At 53.3% G+C, this 17,869-nt stretch overlaps 6 protein-coding genes across 6 annotated transcripts; 1 reads left to right on the plus strand and 5 right to left on the minus strand.

The window, feature by feature from the left end:
- Positions 1 to 14: 14 nt before the first annotated feature.
- BO86DRAFT_417674 (uncharacterized protein) lies at positions 15 to 1,393 on the minus strand (the record flags this gene model as incomplete). Its single annotated transcript, XM_025675040.1, has 3 exons — positions 15 to 517; positions 629 to 1,206; positions 1,275 to 1,393. 3 exons carry the CDS (start codon positions 1,391 to 1,393, stop codon positions 15 to 17), a joined length of 1,200 nt encoding a protein of 399 aa, XP_025529534.1.
- Positions 1,394 to 3,216: 1,823 nt separating this feature from the next.
- On the minus strand, positions 3,217 to 3,823 carry BO86DRAFT_377895 (resistance to Congo red protein; the record flags this gene model as incomplete). The annotated part of the gene is made up of 3 exons (XM_025670600.1): positions 3,217 to 3,523; positions 3,583 to 3,696; positions 3,798 to 3,823. 3 exons carry the CDS (start codon positions 3,821 to 3,823, stop codon positions 3,217 to 3,219), a joined length of 447 nt encoding a protein of 148 aa, XP_025529535.1.
- A 2,424-nt stretch (positions 3,824 to 6,247) lies between these two features.
- BO86DRAFT_398049 (ADP-ribosylation factor-like protein) lies at positions 6,248 to 7,215 on the minus strand (the record flags this gene model as incomplete). Its single annotated transcript, XM_025673524.1, has 6 exons — positions 6,248 to 6,521; positions 6,587 to 6,658; positions 6,727 to 6,789; positions 6,861 to 6,880; positions 6,953 to 7,025; positions 7,166 to 7,215. The coding sequence occupies 6 exons, from the start codon at positions 7,213 to 7,215 to the stop codon at positions 6,248 to 6,250; spliced, it is 552 nt and encodes a 183-aa protein (XP_025529536.1).
- A 1,501-nt stretch (positions 7,216 to 8,716) lies between these two features.
- BO86DRAFT_387909 (DNA-directed RNA polymerase I core subunit RPA135) lies at positions 8,717 to 13,008 on the plus strand. The gene is made up of 3 exons (XM_025671717.1): positions 8,717 to 9,523; positions 9,590 to 12,029; positions 12,088 to 13,008. The coding sequence occupies exons 1-3, from the start codon at positions 9,023 to 9,025 to the stop codon at positions 12,870 to 12,872; spliced, it is 3,726 nt and encodes a 1,241-aa protein (XP_025529537.1). The 5' UTR covers positions 8,717 to 9,022; the 3' UTR covers positions 12,873 to 13,008.
- A 390-nt stretch (positions 13,009 to 13,398) lies between these two features.
- pre2 (proteasome core particle subunit beta 5) lies at positions 13,399 to 15,053 on the minus strand. The gene is made up of 6 exons (XM_025671718.1): positions 14,787 to 15,053; positions 14,498 to 14,605; positions 14,260 to 14,415; positions 14,122 to 14,170; positions 13,943 to 14,052; positions 13,399 to 13,859 (listed from the first exon to the last, which is right to left on the minus strand). The coding sequence occupies exons 1-6, from the start codon at positions 14,916 to 14,918 to the stop codon at positions 13,524 to 13,526; spliced, it is 891 nt and encodes a 296-aa protein (XP_025529538.1). The 5' UTR covers positions 14,919 to 15,053; the 3' UTR covers positions 13,399 to 13,523.
- A 155-nt stretch (positions 15,054 to 15,208) lies between these two features.
- Positions 15,209 to 17,329, minus strand: BO86DRAFT_387911 (Eisosome component PIL1/LSP1 family protein). Its single transcript, XM_025671719.1, has 3 exons — positions 16,936 to 17,329; positions 16,348 to 16,855; positions 15,209 to 16,274 (listed from the first exon to the last, which is right to left on the minus strand). Exons 1-3 carry the CDS (start codon positions 16,944 to 16,946, stop codon positions 15,369 to 15,371), a joined length of 1,425 nt encoding a protein of 474 aa, XP_025529539.1. The 5' UTR covers positions 16,947 to 17,329; the 3' UTR covers positions 15,209 to 15,368.
- Between the last annotated feature and the right edge of the window lie 540 nt (positions 17,330 to 17,869).

Genomic DNA, 17,869 nt, shown 5'->3' on the forward strand with positions numbered 1-17,869 from the left:
GTCATAACGATGTTTTAAACGTCCCGGTAAGAGTTGGGCACCGGCCTCCGTCCGCTCTGCAGGAGACTCGGGGGCCTGCCCGGGTCACTAGCTTCGTGGGGAGCCGGCGCGGCAGCGAAAGACGGTGGTGAGGGAGGGGTGACCGGAGAGACTCCTTGGTAAGGTATGTATTGGCTGATCGCCGGGGAAGGTTGGCGGTACGGTACGGGCCTAGGAGCATTCATGGCCGATGAGAGAGCGGGAGCCGGAGATCGTGTTCGATCCATGGGCATATATGGAGGGAGTGGGGTTTCCGATGGCACATAATAAGGCTGCGGATGCTCCGCTGGTGCATAAGCTGGCTGCGTGGTGTAGGTTGGAGCCGGTGACATCGTATGATACCGTTCTTCATGAGGGAAGCCATGATTGTAAGGCTGCTCATCGTATGGAGAAATGGGAGGAGGCGATCTAGGGCCATTGTGATTGTACCCGTAAGTGTTCTGCGCGTCGTACCCATGAGGTGTTTGTGCATTGTAGTCTTGATGCTCGGGGTAGTGGCCAGGAATGTCTGTCCGGTCAAGGTGATGACCAGGAGTGCCCGTCCTCTCTGGGTATTGCCCGGGCGTGCCAGTTCTGACAGGATATTGACCAGGTGTGCCGGTCCGAATGGGATACTGACCAGGAGTGCCAGTTCTAACCGGTGGAGGGCCCATGTAGCCTCCACCACCCACCCCTCCTCCATTCATTCTAGGCGCAGAAGGCATCCGACGAGGCTCGCGACTGACATGATTCATAGACTCCAACTCCACCGCCTCGACATGGGGGCCTGTATCTTCCACCCTCTTAGTCACAGCATTATCCCAGCTGGGCATGGCAGGCAACGCATCCTCGTTGAACTTCGATCCTGCAGGGCTTGTCGGAGCATCAAATCGAGCGACTTCCGTTCCTCGATACACGGGCGGCGGCTGCGGGGCTTGATATGGAGACTTGACTGGCATCGGAGGCGGCATAGTCCCTGGCATAGGCCCCGGCATATCTGGGAGTGGGTACGGATCATCCAAGTGCTTGGCTTTGCGTTGCCTGTTTCGAGGCGACGGGCAGCACATTGAACAACATCCGCAACATCCTTTGCAGCACTGAATGCCGCAACATAGACAGTTGACAATACACGCTACGACGGACAGAACAATGAGCCCGCCGACGATGATAGCCGCAATGACAGGCCACCTAGAAACTCTGGTCAGATTCTGAGAGTATTGTAGGGGGGATTGATATGCGATCTTCGTATAACGTACTTGCAGTAAGCCTTGGACATGCAACTATCCCAACTCGAGAATGTAGAAGAGGCAGACTTGAGATCGCTGACTATATCTCGCGCCCACAATGGGGCGGGGACCGTATCCACCGGACTCATTATGGCCCTGGCAGTCCGTGTGTTCTACTAACCTTGCCGCTAGTCTATCCAAAGAAACACCCCACTCTTCTTCAAGGATTGGGTAAAACGAATGTAAACGGTCAAAGTTGTAGACCTCGGAGTCTGTTCTGTAAACGTGTTCCGGACACGTCGGATGCGGTCATGTAATTTGCGACGTTATGCTAACCAAAGGAGCGGTATCAACCCGAATAGCAATCGTGGGCGTCGTTTCGGAGTAATTGGGATCGGGAATAGCAATAATGCCGAAGATAATGAATGAATGTATGTATGTGTTGTTTATGTATCCATCCGCTCCTTCGGTCTGGGTGCAATGAGTGACTCGGGTTGCGACTTGTGCGCGATGCCGAATGTGCGCAAGGTGGAATCGAATGGCGCGTTCTAAAAGGGCACAGGATATGATAATCTGTGTCCTCACAATGGACAGATTGATGCGACAGTGTAATAAAGACTGGATGGATGGATAATGATCTTTGTTTCGAGGGTTGTGCGTGCGCTCAAAGAGCACCGCCTTTAGGGGGAAGGAGGTAAATGAACGATCAGATGTAGACTTTCAGACACACCTGCAAGGCATTGGTTCCCCTTCCAGGACTGGGAAGTAGGGAGCCGGATAGAGCGAAAGGCGCCGCTAGGAAGACCCTAAGCGACCGGGGAGGGGGGATGGGGGATAATTAGAAGCCAAAACGAAGGAGAGGTAGAGAAGGGAGGAGGAGGAGGAAAGGCGGGAGTTGGATGAAGCGGAACGGAAGAGAGAAGAAGGAACTTCAGTCCAGAGATCGGCGTTCCATGAGTGCGGAGAGAGGAGAGAACAACCATCAGCCATCAACCGATCAAACACCACAAACCTCGTATTTGCGGCCCCATCTCGCCCTTATCACTGAGTAAGTTGACTAAAAATGCACTTGAAACTGTCGTTTCCCCCCTTCCTCGGTCGCACTCCACCAGTGTCGATCGAAACGAAGATGAAACCCCCTCATTGGTAGGCGCAGGGCCCACTGAACCTCCGTGGCATCATGTCCGTAGTAAATTACGATCATACTCATCCATATGATAATCTACATAGGATCCAAAACTACAAAAGGGGATCATAGCCAGTTGATCGAGTTTCTTCAGACTCGAATCAGAACTAGGAAGTATGATGATGATTGTGAAGCGCGGGGGACCCCCAAGCAGCGCAATGGCAGAACTCGGCTGCCTAACCCATGGCCTGCGCTGCGGTGCTCACTTGTTCTCCCCTTGAACTCCCAAACAAAAATAAATTCCCAGGAATGGACAAGATAGGCAGCATCGGCAAAGAAACTGACAGGGCTATCCTAATTTGAATATAGATCCACTGCACAACATATCGTCTCTCAGGAGTGCATTTATATGTGTTAGAGCAGAATTGACATTGGTGTAGGAGACATGCCACGGCGAAAAGCAGGAGGACCGTATGACACAGATAAGAATAGTAGGTGCAATGGAAGGTATCGAAACGTCATGCAAACCAGGCTCCCAATAGAGACGAGAAAAAGAAAGAAAGAAGAAAAAAAAAAGACGAAACCATAGATCAACACCCCGGACAAAGCCATTAAAATATGAGTAAGGAATAGGGATTACAACACAAAGATACTCATGAGTCCCGTCACACATGTTGCTCGTAACAGCCTCTCCTCGAGTCGGTCGCGAGGTGGTGGGCGACATTTTCCAGTGGCGCGACTGAAACCAACGGCCTGGACGATTTCATATAGACGGCCGATCAAGAGACTCCTTGAGAATAGACATAGTGTTTCAATTCGTTGGTGGAAAAGCAAAGGCAGGTGTGCTTAGACCTTGGAGGCCGGAGGAGGGCCCGGCGGTGGTTGATATACACGTTCGCCGCCATTGTGGTAGGCGTTCTGTGGTGTTTGCAGTTCAATGCCCGTTTGCTGCTGGCCCCCAAAGTAGCCATACTGAGGATGAGGGGAGTATTGCGGCGGCGGGGCAGGCTGGTAGTAAGGGTCTGCGTAGTACGGTTGTCCAGGCTGTTGCTGTTGCTGCGATTGCTGAAATGTCGGCGGAGGGCCTGCGAGCCATGCGGTGCCGGGATGGGGACGAAGGCCTTGTCTGCGCCGACGGCGAGCATTGAAGCAACTGCCAACATAATTAGTCTTCTGGCTTATTCTTGCACAGGGAGGAAGGGGAGAACATACGCGAAGAGGAAGAAGACAAGTAAAGCTACTCCAACAATGACAGCGAAGGCGATCCATCGACCCCAATCGTACCAGCTATTGCCATCGCAGACATAGCCATTATATGTCTCCCGGCTAGATAGTCGTTAGCAATGTTGGGGAAATCTTGTGTATCCATGGCGTACATCCATGAGATGCGAATGTAGCCGATGCCATGGTGCGGTGAAGTTACATACCAATCTCGACGTAGCAGAACACCCATGGTGGCTGAACCTGCCGATGCGAGGCGATACTCTGGGGGGAGGCGGCGGAGGATGACGTCGATCGGCAGGTAAAGAAGATTGATGAAACGAGTGCAAGATAAGGTGATATGAAGAGATGTCGAATCAAATGAGTTGAAGAGAGGTTTGGGCAAGCGAAGAACTTGGGCCAGGAACAATGTTAGAGGAGAAAAGAAGAGAGAGAAGAGTGAGTGGGCGAGTGAAGAAGTTCTTCTTGGGGCGGGTACCAGAAGGCAGCAGCCAAAAGTTGAGTGAAAGGAACTGCACGGCTAAAAGTTGATTAGGTAGTAAGTACTAAGTAGTCGGAGTAAGTGGTTTAGTCTAGTCTATTGGGTAGGGCTGTGGCTAAAGAAGTGGATTCCTCCGTTTAGTGTAAGGAATTGGAACTTATCAACTGTTTTCAGGATGGCTGGGGGGAAAAAGCCTTGGAGAACTAGTCAGGTTCCTTTTCTTGGCCTTCCTAAAATTGAAACATGAGTAAGTCAGAGATTGAATGTTAGCCTCATCGACCGTGACATTGAATCAATTCGAGTACCGTCGAGATTTTTCCTTTTCCTTTTCGCAAGAGCACCCTGAGTAATGAAGTCATCCGAGGTCATCGTTGCTCCCAATGACCGCTTCCCTGTATGTATGTATGCACTGTCACCGTACATTCAGCCACACTTCATCAACAACTGCATAACTTTGTACAGTACAAACCAAAAACTACGGCGGACAAAGAAGTCCGTCTTAGGCTCGCAGACTAGACCCATCTCTGCTCACCTTCACAACTTAATCCCTGATCCTTTCACCGTCCTTCGTACCTCATTCGACCTCACTCGAAATCAATTTTGGTGCCTACTTGCCATACCTTACTCATACTATGTATAGTACATACAGTAGCATGGCATCGGATACCTCGGATGACCGCCACCCGCAATCGACGGTCGGATGGAAACAGGGATTTGTATTGTATTACAGACAACTAACTACAAGTTAAGTCAGCATCACATCACGAGCTTTCTTCCTCGAAACTCACATCTCGTGATCCGGTGCCACGAGTAAATTGCCCGATCGATTCGAGCTACCGTGGACGGACACTCCAAACACACTTTTCGAGGCTGTGCTGGCTCGGCATGATATCATCCACCGCAAGGCAGACCAGAGGACCAGGGCATCGGATCCATAGTATTCGCGCAGCCTACATACAGCTCTGTAGTGTCAGTAAAGTGAGGGTCACTGTACGGGGAAAGCTTTTATGCACACTATGCATACAAGTGGCAGTGCTATCAGTGATCTTAGTTTATTGGGCCCAACCAACATATTGCTGGCATCTATGCCATTCCAAATCCCGGTATAGCAAAGAGGAAGAATCGAACCGACACAGCGACGCTCCCTACGCGCAAGCTCATGCTTATCCTAGTGTAAGTAAATCTAACAGCCACACTTACCATCTTGATTACTATACATACCTCAAATGAGAGGGAACTACTCGAACCCAGCCAAGCGCATTCCTGTCCCAACCCTAAGTCTCCAACCTGACTACTCTATACCTACTAGGTCGGTAGTAGCTAATGTACTGTACTCAACTTCAAAGAATACCAACCACCCACATCCCAATCACAAGTCCCCTGCGATGACAGCGCGCAAACGGGCAGGGCCACCGAACCTTCGCTGGACCCTGTTGGCGGGGCTGGGATTTGCTGGAGAGACATGGGAAGGCTTGCTTAGTTCCCGTCTTCGCATCTGCAATGCCAACGCATCACTTGGTCTGTGTGCGTGTGTGTGCGTGTGTGTCTGGTCTTCCTTTTTTTGTTTGGGTTTGCCCTGTTGTTTCTTTCCTTTTCCCCTCCTCCCTAATCCCCCCTCAATTAACATCCTCCCTAACCTTCTGAATGAAAAGAAGGTCATGCCCTTCAAACAACAAGTGCCAGTGTTCCAGTTCTTGCAGTGTTGCCCGGTGCAATGAAGTGTGCGACTGATGGCGCTCTCTCTACGTCTTTCCCTTTTATACTCGAATCCACTCGAGGCGCATCAACAGATTCTACACCTCTTACGCATCAGACACATTCTCCACCTCGGATCTCTCTTTCTGGGGTAAAGGTGGGCCGGTCACGGCACCTATCTTCTCGATCGATGATCTGCTCTCTTCGATTTGATGATAGATTACATGCAAGATATGCGATAAACAACTCCAAAGACTATCTCATTAACATAACATCCATGGAACGGAAAGCTTCGCTAGAAATCGAACAATGTGCCTGGCTCACAGAAAACGTTCACATCGTTACAAATAGGCCGCCAGCCGCGCACAACGGCTGCAGCCTACGATCTCCAATCTCGCGAACGAGATGAAGAATGAAAAGATGACGAGGGCTCGATCACTCGGTCGATTCCCTCGGCTGCCATCCTCGGGTCAGTCACCTCTATCGGCTGGCGCGCGCGATTAACCAGTGCAGGACTGCATCGAGGTTGGTTTCTTCTTTCGCGCTGATACCATAGCAGCTCACCTCCCGGTGAGTAATGGATTTCAAGTCCATCGCTTCGATCAGATCATCCACCGACAACTTATTGGGGAGATCCGATTTGTTCCCCAGCACGAGGAGCGGGATCCCATCGAGCGTGGACTTTTTCATCAGGTCATGCAGCTCTTCCGTCGCAACTGGCAGAGCGGCGCGGTCTGCTGCATCCACAATGTAACTAATGGTGAGAGTCAGTGACGTCCATCGCCTGACGTTGCTGTCCAGGAGAGAAGGATGCTTTACACGATTGCATTCACGCCTCGACAATACCGCTCCCACATCGGTCGGAATCGCGGCTGACCCCCCAAATCCCAGCTGCACTGAACGTTAGCCACGACACTGGCAGCTTATGCAACAGCTCGATACCAGAGCAGGGTACCCACCACTTCAGAGTCACATGTCCTTTTTGGACACGCTTTGTGTTAAACCCAATAGTAGGGATCGAACTACCAGTGTGCATTAGCGATCGGCTGACTCTGCGCCATCTTTGGTCCAAACCTGATGCGGTCGGACTTACTCTACAGTGAACTCGCCGCCCTGTGATTGTGATTAGTGGTTGCGCCCCCGAGCGATGACAGTTGGGGCTGGATCAGGATGGCCAAGACATACCGCAAGAACACGCAACAAAGAAGACTTTCCTGCATTTTGAAGCCCAATCATGGTGACATCCATCTCCGTTGCCCTACAGAGGCATCGTATACAAGCGTTCTTAGCAAGCCATCCTATGCCTTCTCGGCTGGGGACGGGCCGCATGATGGAGGGACCATCTCCGGGGAGAAACCGATTTACTTGGTCGGGGAGGGGGGGCGACGGCCCACTTACCAGAACATCCTCAGAAGCCAGTCATAGATCGTTCGAAAGATACCCGCCATGTTGGTAGTGGGAAGTTGAGAAGGAAAAGTGGTGGTCGGAATTTCTTAGAAAGTTGTGTTGTTCGAAGAGCAAGTGGAAAACTGCAGCTTGGCTCGGTGGGTGGGCGATCGACAACCGGGGTGTGGGCGGTGATATCGAGTTTCCACGGACACACGGACGTTGGTGTACTTTGTGTTAAGGTGCTGGGTCACCGTGGGGTGGGGATTGCCTGCCGTTCGAAGGGAGAGCCGCCGTCTTCAACCAACGAAACAGAGGAGGAAGAAGGAGTAGGAAAATCAAACAACTGTAAGGATATAGAAATGAAAGGAGGCGGCGTAGAAAAGCAGCAACCTGTGACCTGGAGATGCAAGTCGGGATTTCACCAGACTGCGGGAGATTGTTGTTGTTGTATTATTGCTGTTATAAAGGGTCAAGTCAGGTCAAGTCAGGTCAAGTCAGGTCAAGTCAAGGCTGGTGGGAAAAGAAGAAAGTAAAATTCACTAAGCACCGATAAAGGCGGCAAGTTTCCAAGTTTTTTTGGACAAAGCCCTCAAGGTGGGTGTAGTGACAGAGGGAAGCAAGAAGAATAATTTCTTCTTTCTGAAGCCTTACTCTTTTTTTTTCTTTCCCGCTCTGTGGTGAGACCGAGCAGCGTTGATGGATGGATCGATCTACTGAGTACGAGTATGTGCACGCATGACCGTTCGCTCTTGCGCCTGCGCCGCCGCCGCCGCCGCGGCTGGAGAAGAAGGAGGGAGGGCGAAGGAGGGAGGGGAGCGCCTACTAGTCAGTGCTCTCTCTAGTTAGTAGGTCTGCCCAGTCCCCTGTCAGGTCTGTGTCAAGTCTGTCAGAACTCTGCTCGAATGCTCAGAATACTAGGTACTCCGTAGTATGACAGCCTATCTTCCAGTCGCAGCCTTTTCCCTTCAAAAAGCGTTGATCGGTGAAGGTGGAGGATATTCCGACTAACCACAAGCTGTAAGTCACCAAGCAGACTGATAGTCTGCGATTAGTTTAGTTAGTGAGACCGGTCAGTGACTAAGAAGTTACCAGCGTGGAAAAATGTATCCAGAGGAATGACATGACGGTAATTCCCGGGAGCATTAAGATTAAACAGATTAACTATGGTCAGTATTGAACTGTTGCCCTCGCAATTAATAACCAATGGCCGGTCATCCTGTTCGCTCATGTCGGCGACGGGCTTCTCGTATGTCTGTCGCCAACAGGACCAAGACTGACTGTACAGTACGTTAACTTATCTGTCTGGCTGTTTGAAAACTCAGGAGGCAAAACTAGTCGTCCATCAGCGCAGGAACTGGGAACATCCAGCAGACTGGCGTCCACTTAGACTCGACCTGGAACCGATAGTTCCCTACTAAACCAGCATCAATGACGAGATTGACGACGGAGAACGGGTCCACTACCGCCCTTGATAGTGGATTGATTGATTGTCTGATTGATGGATTGAGGTGTGAAGAGGCCCGCCCGGGCCCGGCATGGGCAGCTCCCCGGCGGCCAGGTCTTTGCCTTGTTGCCTAAGGTGGTAAGGCGGAACCCTGTCCCGTGCGTTAGTCCCGTGATTGATGCGAATGGCGGTCTGCACTTTCTGCACTTTCTGCCCCTTCCCCTCAATCCCGTGACTTCTGCCTCAGGCTATGTACATAGCTATCAGCACGTGATGATATCTGTCCGTCGGGTCCACCTCGAAAAATTTCCCCGTCGTCGAGGATGAGGCTTCGTCCGTTCCTCAGACTGAACTTGGGGTCTCACTCCAGTCTTCTGGGTATCAAAAAAAGAGCGCTGCTACTGCGCCAGACGCTTCTCACCATGGCTCCCACAGCGACAGACACCAATTGGTCTGTCAACTACGATACCCTGAAGCGGGAGAAGCTCTTCAGGAACCCTCCTACCGATCATACCGCATACCCAGCGTTGGCCGCCTCCATCCGGCCGCACGTCGATTCTTTCAATGCGCTCTTCGACGGTCCCAAGACCTTGGAAGAGGCCTTGAAGGACATTGGCACCAAGACTTTCCTTGACGGTGATGTTGAAACCCCCGAACAGAAGAAGGCTCGCATTGCGGAGGGTCGCAAGGCTCCGAGACGCAACCGGCTCAACGTTCGGATCAGTGAAGTTTTCCTCGAGAAGCCCGCACTGCCCCCTACCAACAAGTTCGCGACTCGCAACCGCAATATCTATCCCTCGGAATGTCGCGAGAGGCACGCGACTTACCGCGGAAAGCTGCGCGCTCGCATCGAGTGGCAGGTCAACAATGGCGATTGGATGGAGTCGGTCCGAGAATTGGGCCAGGTCCCCATTATGCTGAGGGTAAGTTGACGACGAGTTGGGACTTTGTGTCCGGTGGCGGTCCGCAGTTACTGACCACGCTGGCAGACCAACCGATGTCACCTTGAGAAGGCGACCCCTCATGAACTCGTCGAGCATAAGGAAGAGTCGGAGGAGCTGGGTGGTTATTTCATTGTTAACGGAAACGAGAAACTCATTCGAATGTTGGTGGTCGGAAAGCGAAACTACCCCATGGCGATCATCCGTGGTTCCTTCGTCAAGCGTGGCCACACCTACACCAAATACGGCATCCAGATCCGGTCTGTACGGCCAGATCAGACATCGCAAACGAACTCTCTACACTACTTGACCGACGGCAACCTGACCTTCCGTTTCTCCTGGAGAAAGAACGAGTATCTCATCCCGGTGATGATGATCCTCAAGGCCTTGGTGGAGACGAATGATCGTGAAATCTTCGAGGGAATCGTCGGCGGTGCCTCGTCTGAGGGCATCAAGAACACATTCATCACGGATCGTGTGGAGTTGCTGCTTCGGACATACAAGGCATACAACAAGCACAGCCGCTCGGCCTGCCGGGCATATCTCGGAGAGAAGTTCAAGCCTGTTCTTGGAGTCGCGGCCGACATGTCCAACGAAGATGCTGGTACCGAGTTCCTCCGCAAGGTCGTTCTCCCCCACCTGGGCTGCCACAACGTCACCGAAACCCAGGATTACGACAAGTTCAAGATGATCCTGTTCATGATCCGAAAGCTCTATGCATTGGTTGCCGGAGATTGCGCGCCGGACAATCCGGATGCGGTCTCCAACCAAGAAATCCTTCTTGGTGGTTTCCTCTACGGAATGCTTCTCAAGGAAAGGCTCGAGGAATGGATGAGGTCTTTCAGCCCCATTCTGAGGGACTGGTCCAACCGCAACAGCGGAGCCAAGTTCACCGATTCCGCATTCGAGAGGGACTTTCTTAGCAAGGTTGTGAAGCGGTCCAACGAGAACATCGGAGGAGCTCTGGAATATTTCCTTTCCACCGGTAACCTGGTCAGTCCCACTGGTCTCGATTTACAACAGGCATCCGGTTATACTGTCATGGCCGAAAAGATCAACTTCTACCGGTTCATCAGTCACTTCCGCATGATTCACAGAGGTAGCTTCTTCGCACAGCTCAAGACCACCACGGTCCGTAAGCTGTTGCCTGAGAGTTGGGGTTTCTTCTGCCCTGTACATACGCCTGATGGAGCTCCTTGTGGTCTGCTTAACCATCTTGCGCACAAGTGCTTGATCGCCACTAGTGACGTTGATGTATCCAAGATCCCCAAGGTATTGGTGCAGCTGGGTGTTCGTTCTGAGTCGTCTGTTTCTGTGGAGGAGAGCGTGACTGTCCAGCTGGATGGTCGTGTTGTTGGATACTGCTCCCCCAAGCAGGCTGGCGCGATTGCCAACACGCTAAGACGCTGGAAGGTGGCAGGAGATGACCGTATCCCTCTCGAGCTGGAGATCGGCTACGTCCCTAACTCCAATGGTGGTCAGTATCCTGGTATTTACATGTTCTCGCAGGCCGCCAGAATGTTCAGACCCGTCAAGTACCTGCCCTTGGGCAAGCTCGACTACGTCGGCCCATTCGAGCAGCCCTTCATGGAGATTGCCTGCATGCCCAACGATCTCATCTCGGGTGTTTCAACCCACATTGAGTTCACTCCTACGAACATGTTCTCCATTGTCGCCAACATGACGCCATTCTCCGATCAAAACCAATCTCCTCGAAACATGTACCAGTGTCAGATGAGCAAACAGACAATGGGTACGCCTGGTACTGCCATCGATTACCGCACCGACAACAAGCTGTACCGGTTGCAGACTGGTCAGACCCCGATCGTGCGGTCGCCGCTCTACAACGCCTACGGTCTGGACAACTTCCCCAACGGTACGAACGCTATTGTTGCTATTATCTCCTACACCGGTTACGACATGGACGACGCTATGATCATCAACAAATCCTCTCACGAACGTGGTTTCGGTCACGGTACGATCTACAAGACCAAGGTCCATGGCCTTGACGACAACGACTCCCGCCGCGGCAAGTCCCGCCGTGAGATCACCAAACTCTTCGGTTTTGCCCCTGGGGACCAGATCAAGGCCGAGTGGCGTGCCACCCTGGATGAAGACGGCTTGCCTCACATCGGCGCCCGAGTCACGGAAGGCAGCTATGTTGCGGCGTGGCACAACGTGCGGTACGACGCCGCCAGCGACTCGTACGTGAACGTGGATGGCATCACCCACTTCGTGAAGTACAAGGACGCGGAAGAAGGATACATCGACAGCCTGCGCATCTTGGGAGCCGAATCCGGTGTCGAGCCCTGCCAGTCGATCAGCGTCAAGTACCGCATCCCCCGTAAGCCGATCATCGGTGACAAGTTCTCCTCTCGTCACGGACAGAAGGGTGTTTGCTCGCAGCTCTGGCCCGCGGTGGACATGCCTTTCTCCGAGAGTGGCATCCAGCCCGACCTGATCATCAACCCTCACGCTTTCCCTTCCCGTAAGCCCCCGAATTGACAACATATCCTCAAGATGTATCTAACCGCTCTTCCAAACAGGTATGACAATCGCCCAAATGGTCGAATCCATGGCCGGTAAGGCCGGAGCCCTCCACGGCCACCCGCAGGACTGCACGCCGTTCCAGTTCTCCGAGGAGAACACGGCGGTGGACTACTTCGGGCAGCAGCTGCGCAAGGCCGGGTACAACTACTTCGGCAACGAGCCGCTGTACAGCGGCATCACGGGCAAGGAGTTCGCGGCGGACATCTTCATCGGCGTGGTGCACTACCAGCGTCTGCGTCACATGGTCAACGACAAGTTCCAGGTCCGCACCACGGGCCCCGTCAACAACCTGACCGGGCAGCCCGTCAAGGGCCGCGCCAAGGGCGGTGGTATCCGTGTCGGCGAGATGGAGCGCGACTCGCTGATCGCCCACGGCGCCGCCTTCCTCCTGCAGGACCGCCTCATGAACTGCTCCGACTCCACCCGCTCCTGGATCTGCCGCGACTGCGGCTCCTTCCTCTCCACCCAGGTCGTCGCCTCCGCCGCCGGCTCCAGCAAGGCCCGCATCGCCGCCGCCAAGGCCGCCTCCTCCCAGTCCGCCAGCAGCGCAACCAAAGACCACCACGGCCCCAGCGGCCTGTCCGGCCTCGTCCGCTGCCGTCGCTGCGCCCGTGAGGCCGTCTTCGACGACTCCCGCGCCGTCGTCTGGGAGGACGGCGACGGCCGTCGCTACGTCGGCGGCGATAACGTCACCGTCGTCGCCGTGCCGGGCGTGCTGCGGTACCTGGACGTCGAACTCGCTGCCATGGGTATCCGGATGAAGTTCCGGGTGGATAACTAGCCCCCCCCCTAGGACAGACTGTGTCTTTTTAAACCCCTAAAAAAAGCTTTCATTGATTGTCATTTTCCTTTTAGTATCCTTTGTCGCTTTTGTCATAGATGGGCGTATTTCAGCAACTTGTTTTTTTTTTTTTTTTCTCTTAATTTGTGCTTGGTCTTGGAGACGACGTTTGTATGCCACTTCACCACACACACATATGGTATGGATTTGTGATGTAGTTTCTCGTTGCTGTGAATAAGATTTTTCTTTTCCTTTCTTTTTACCTGCTATGGTTGGGTTTGACGTACGGGTTAGTCGGGGTGTAGTGTAGTGCCTGATCTCTGCTATTTGTCTGCATGAATGACTGACTGTAGATAGCTCGCAGCCAGGCTAGAATGTCCCTCTGGAAAGGTACACACATGCTGCTACTCTAAGCCAGTGAAGTACCTACAGTGTTACAGGAACCCCAGAACCCAGAAAACGCAAATGGTCAGAAGTATCAAAGTGTGATCATTTCATAAGGAGTTATCCACACACACCCCCCCATACAAAGACCGGAAGAAAACGAACAACTACCACTACCACCGAAGAGGGTAGGTAACCTGCCTAGAGAGCCTAAATCTATCTAGCATCATTCCCCACCCACCCCAACCCCTGGTCCTAAAACCGGGTCTACAACTCCGACGTCACGTTCGAGAACTCCCCCTTCTCCAGCTTCGTCTTCCAGAATATGGGGTTCATATCGTTGAAGCCGTGGTGGACCCAGCCCTCCTCCTTGACGTGGTACAGGTTGATGAAGCCACCGGAGTAGGCGTCGCGGTGCATGGCGGCCAGGATACTTCGGCGGCCAAGCTCGAGGGCCTCCTCCTCGGTCAGGTCATACCGGTAGTTGGCGTCCAGCACGCCGTAGGCGAAGGTCTGGCCGGAGCCGACGCAGAAGAGGTTGCCGGCCAGCCGGGTGCCGTCGGAGTCGATGTAGTAGAGGGCGGGGCCTTCTTGCGGGGTCATCTGTATTTTTGGTTTGGAGTGTTAAGAAGCATCATCCATAAGATTCGGAATGGCGGGGGAAATGAAGACGGAGGGTAACGTACGCCTGCTAACATCGTACCCATGCTCAGACCCATGCCCTTGTACGCGTATGTGAGGTTGGCGAGGATTTTCGAGGCCGCGGCGACGGTGATACGGCGCTTGTGTCGGATCTCTATAGTCACCCCAAAAGTTTAGCGGCTGTGCACGGTCATCGGAAAACAGGGAAGGGGGGAAAGTCTACCGTGAAGTGTGCATTGCTGGCTCAGATATCTCAACCAATATTGACAATCCTACCGAGCCGGGGAAGGCAAGCGCATGCCGTCAGCTTTTCTTTTGTTTCTGCAAAAGAAGTCTCGCACGCAAACCAGGTAACACATACCGCAGCACCACCAGCCATGGTCCCCAAAAGACCCGGAGTCGGCTCGTTCGTCGGCTTGTCTTCGCCGCGGCTCAACCGCGAAACAGGGATGACCTTCTTCACCGTCTGACTGGCGATCCAGTTTCCAGCGGTGGCTCGGGAATCGGTCGCGACGATCTTTTCCCCAGAGTCAAGCGCGTCAGTGGTTATACTCTCAAAAGCACGGGATTGGGGAAAACGGTGGAGGATGACGGCATACAATTCCGCCCTGGAAACGGAAAGCCAGCGTCGTCGTTCCGTGGGCAAGTTTGATGGGGCAGCTGGGGTTTGAGTGGTCATCGGTCATAGCACGGAGGAAGGCTCTGGACTGGATTCTGGGGTTAGCTGGTCGATCATGGACTCCGTGAGGGGAGGGATAATTCATAGTGTCTACTCGGGCGGCGGCGGCGGCGGCGGCGGCGGCGTCGACTCCGAACCCAGTTCGTATCGATGTCCACCAAGAGAGGGATGCCCGAATAGCACGCAGAATCGGATAGTACAATGCTCACATTATCGACGGGAGGAAGGCTGAATTTCAAGGACAGAGGTGGAAGGCTCTCGGTGAGCTCACGCTGTTCTTGCTCGGAGTAGAACTCATTCTGGTGCGGCGCCCGCGTGTATTGGGCGACCAATTTATCCATGATGTGCGAGGATCGATTGTTGGGTTCGAGACAAGTGGTAAGAGAAGTGGTGAGGAAGAAAGAACACGGCAAATAGCGGAAGGATGATGGAGAGGTATGAGATGAAGATGGCAGATGCAGCTCGGGAGCTTCCTGAATGATGATTGATGATGCTGGGAGCTCCAATCCCTCCGTCCGCGTCACGCTGGCCGCCTGGATCACGTGCCGTCTACTGCCGTCTAAGGCCGTCTAAGTTACTCCGTCGTGCTGTGCTATACTTCTTACTTGTCTTTTCACAAAAGCATCATCAATAATAATAATAATCAATAATCACATTGCTACTTATACTCGGCCAACCAACGAAACAAACTCAATCTATGTTTACATTTTTCATGGTAACAGGAGTGGCGCATAGAACATGCAAGAGACCCAAAATCCAGATCGAACATGAACAGGCAAGAATCAAATCGATCAAATCGGAACGGCAACTGGATGCGCAGGGATAGGGCTTGATACATATGGAACCTCAGAGCCGCGAGAGATATGCGCCGACTGCAGGTCCTCTGATGTCCGCGGCAGCTCTTCGCTGGTCTTGCCAACAGGTTTCGAAATAGCCCTGTTGGCAGTCTGTCCCTGAACTCCCTCGCTAGTGTACTTCTCATTATCGGGAACATTGCTGGATTGCGCCTCGGTTCCACTGATAACGGCTGGGTCTTGAGCTGTACCGTCGGTATAGCGTTCTTCAGCAGCATTGGTGGTTGCGGGCTCCGGGGCGGAGGTGTCAGCATACAGCTCAGAGCCGGCACCGTCGACGTAGCGGTCATGATCCGTTCCATTAGCATACGACTCCTGATGGGCTTCATCATATGCCTCGGTGCCGTGACCATTCACATACGGCTCGGCGGGAGTATCACGAGCATATCCATTCGCCCCAGTTCCTTGGACATAGGGCTCGGCGGGGGTATCACGGGCATATCCGTTCGCTCCAGCTCCTTGTGCATACGACCCCTCTGCGGAACCGTTCACGTCTCGCACGGAGTCTGAGGCAGTTGTCTCGACTGCATAAGCCCCTTGCGAGTCACGAACGCCACGACCGGACCTTGGCAAAAGGGTGCTGTCCAGAGCGTCCCCCGCTGAAGTATGAATGGGCTCTGCGCTGCTCTCCCACGCGCGAAGCTCGTTCTCGGCATCCTCAATGACCTGCCTGGTGGCCGAAATCTGGTCATACTCCCGAGGGGAGTCTCCCGGAACGACCGGAGTGTCATCCAGATGGTTGAGCAAACGGCGTGCGTGACGGGCCAGCAGGATCTGCTTTTCCCCCCGCTCGATAACAGCAGCCAGGTGGATATCATAGGCCTCCTTGAACTTCGATCGAGTCTGGACATCTCACAGTCAACATCTCTCTAATCACCTCTACCCCTCCTTTGAAAATGCGTTTCGGAAGTCATACCACATTGGTCAACTGCGCCTCGGCCACCAAACTCTGCGCCTCGGCCCTGACGAGTTCTTGCTCCAGGATATCAATCCGGTTGCTCTGCGGCTCCTTCCACTTGAGCTTCTGAATCTCATCGGCGATCTTCGCGCGCTGGTCGCGCGACGGCTGCACCGAGTTCTCGGTGTCCCGGATATGCTTCAGGACCACGCGGGACTCCTCGAGGTACTGGGCGAAGTTGTCCTCCTGCTCGCCCATCTCCGCCATCAGGACGGCGAGCTTGTCCGTGATGTCCGAGACGGCATCGTCCTCGGTCCACTCGCCCCAATCGGACAGCTGGTTGGCGATGGAGACGCGCTCCCGGCCCGCCTTCTCGTGGGCGCCGATGGCCGCGTTCTCGTTCTTGATGAGCTGGTTGAGTCGCCGGCTAGTCTCGGGCTGCTGGTGGCCGCGCAGCGTCGAGAAGCTGAACCGGGTCCGGTTGGGCGCGGAATTCCTCCGGCCCCGAATGGACATGTTGCGGTGCCTGCGGGGTGCGGTCAGCCGCGAGATCTACATGCATGTTGCCTGTCGGCCTGAGAGGCTCGAAGAGGTTGGCTTGCATACATGATTGCCATGATACTTTATTGCGTGCGTGACGTTGCTTGTTTTTTCTGAGATCATACAACAATAGAAGAGAGTGTACTGAAGAGCGTGGGTGCAATTGCGTCGGCTGCTCTGGAAGCAGGAAACAGGGACGATATGACGTTCGAGATAAGATCGCTCCTTCCCTGGGACGTACAGATTACTTGTTTGAAGAGGTAGTACTCAATGTGAGTAAGGCAGTCAGTTGCAGATTGTTCGAGATAGAGTACTGTAGTATTGTGTCGAACTCTGAAACACAAATCCAGAAAGATAATGTCAAAGATCGATCACCGGTGGAGCTACTACTAAGTAAGAGACGAACCTCGACGGGGCAGTAGTTCATGCCGTGGCGCATCAGCCAGCAGCAGAATGATTGTCTCGATGGCGTAGGCTCATGCCGTGACGTCATGCGGGCATGGACGGATGCTGTTGAAGTCATTGCCCGCTTGCATGATCTCCAATCCCATGGGTGCGATGGAGTTTAATCGTCCTTCGATGATCGGACGGGCATTACAAGATCTGAGATCAGGGGAGTTGAGTGGATCATGTGCTTGTACTCGTACATAGTGCATAGTACTCAGAACTGAACCTCAAACATGACAAACATACACCAACAGACAACCAACAAGGACCCCTTTCAATCACAATACACAAAACAACATACCCAAAGACCAAGCCAAATCCAACCAACCGACAATAAACACACACACACACACACACACACACACACACACACACACACACACACACAATCTGCCTAGAATCTCAACAATCACAAACGCAGCCAAACCCCATCCCTACACTCCGATACCTATCCCGTCCATTCTCAAACCCCCGGATCTAACAACGAGCAGGAATATACTCCACCTCCACCTCCACACAACCCACTTCAGATTCCCTCTCCCTCTCCACCTCC

The sequence above is a fragment of the Aspergillus japonicus genome (assembly GCF_003184785.1).
Source record: "Aspergillus japonicus CBS 114.51 unplaced genomic scaffold BO86scaffold_13, whole genome shotgun sequence".
Lineage (NCBI taxonomy): Eukaryota > Fungi > Ascomycota > Eurotiomycetes > Eurotiales > Aspergillaceae > Aspergillus > Aspergillus japonicus.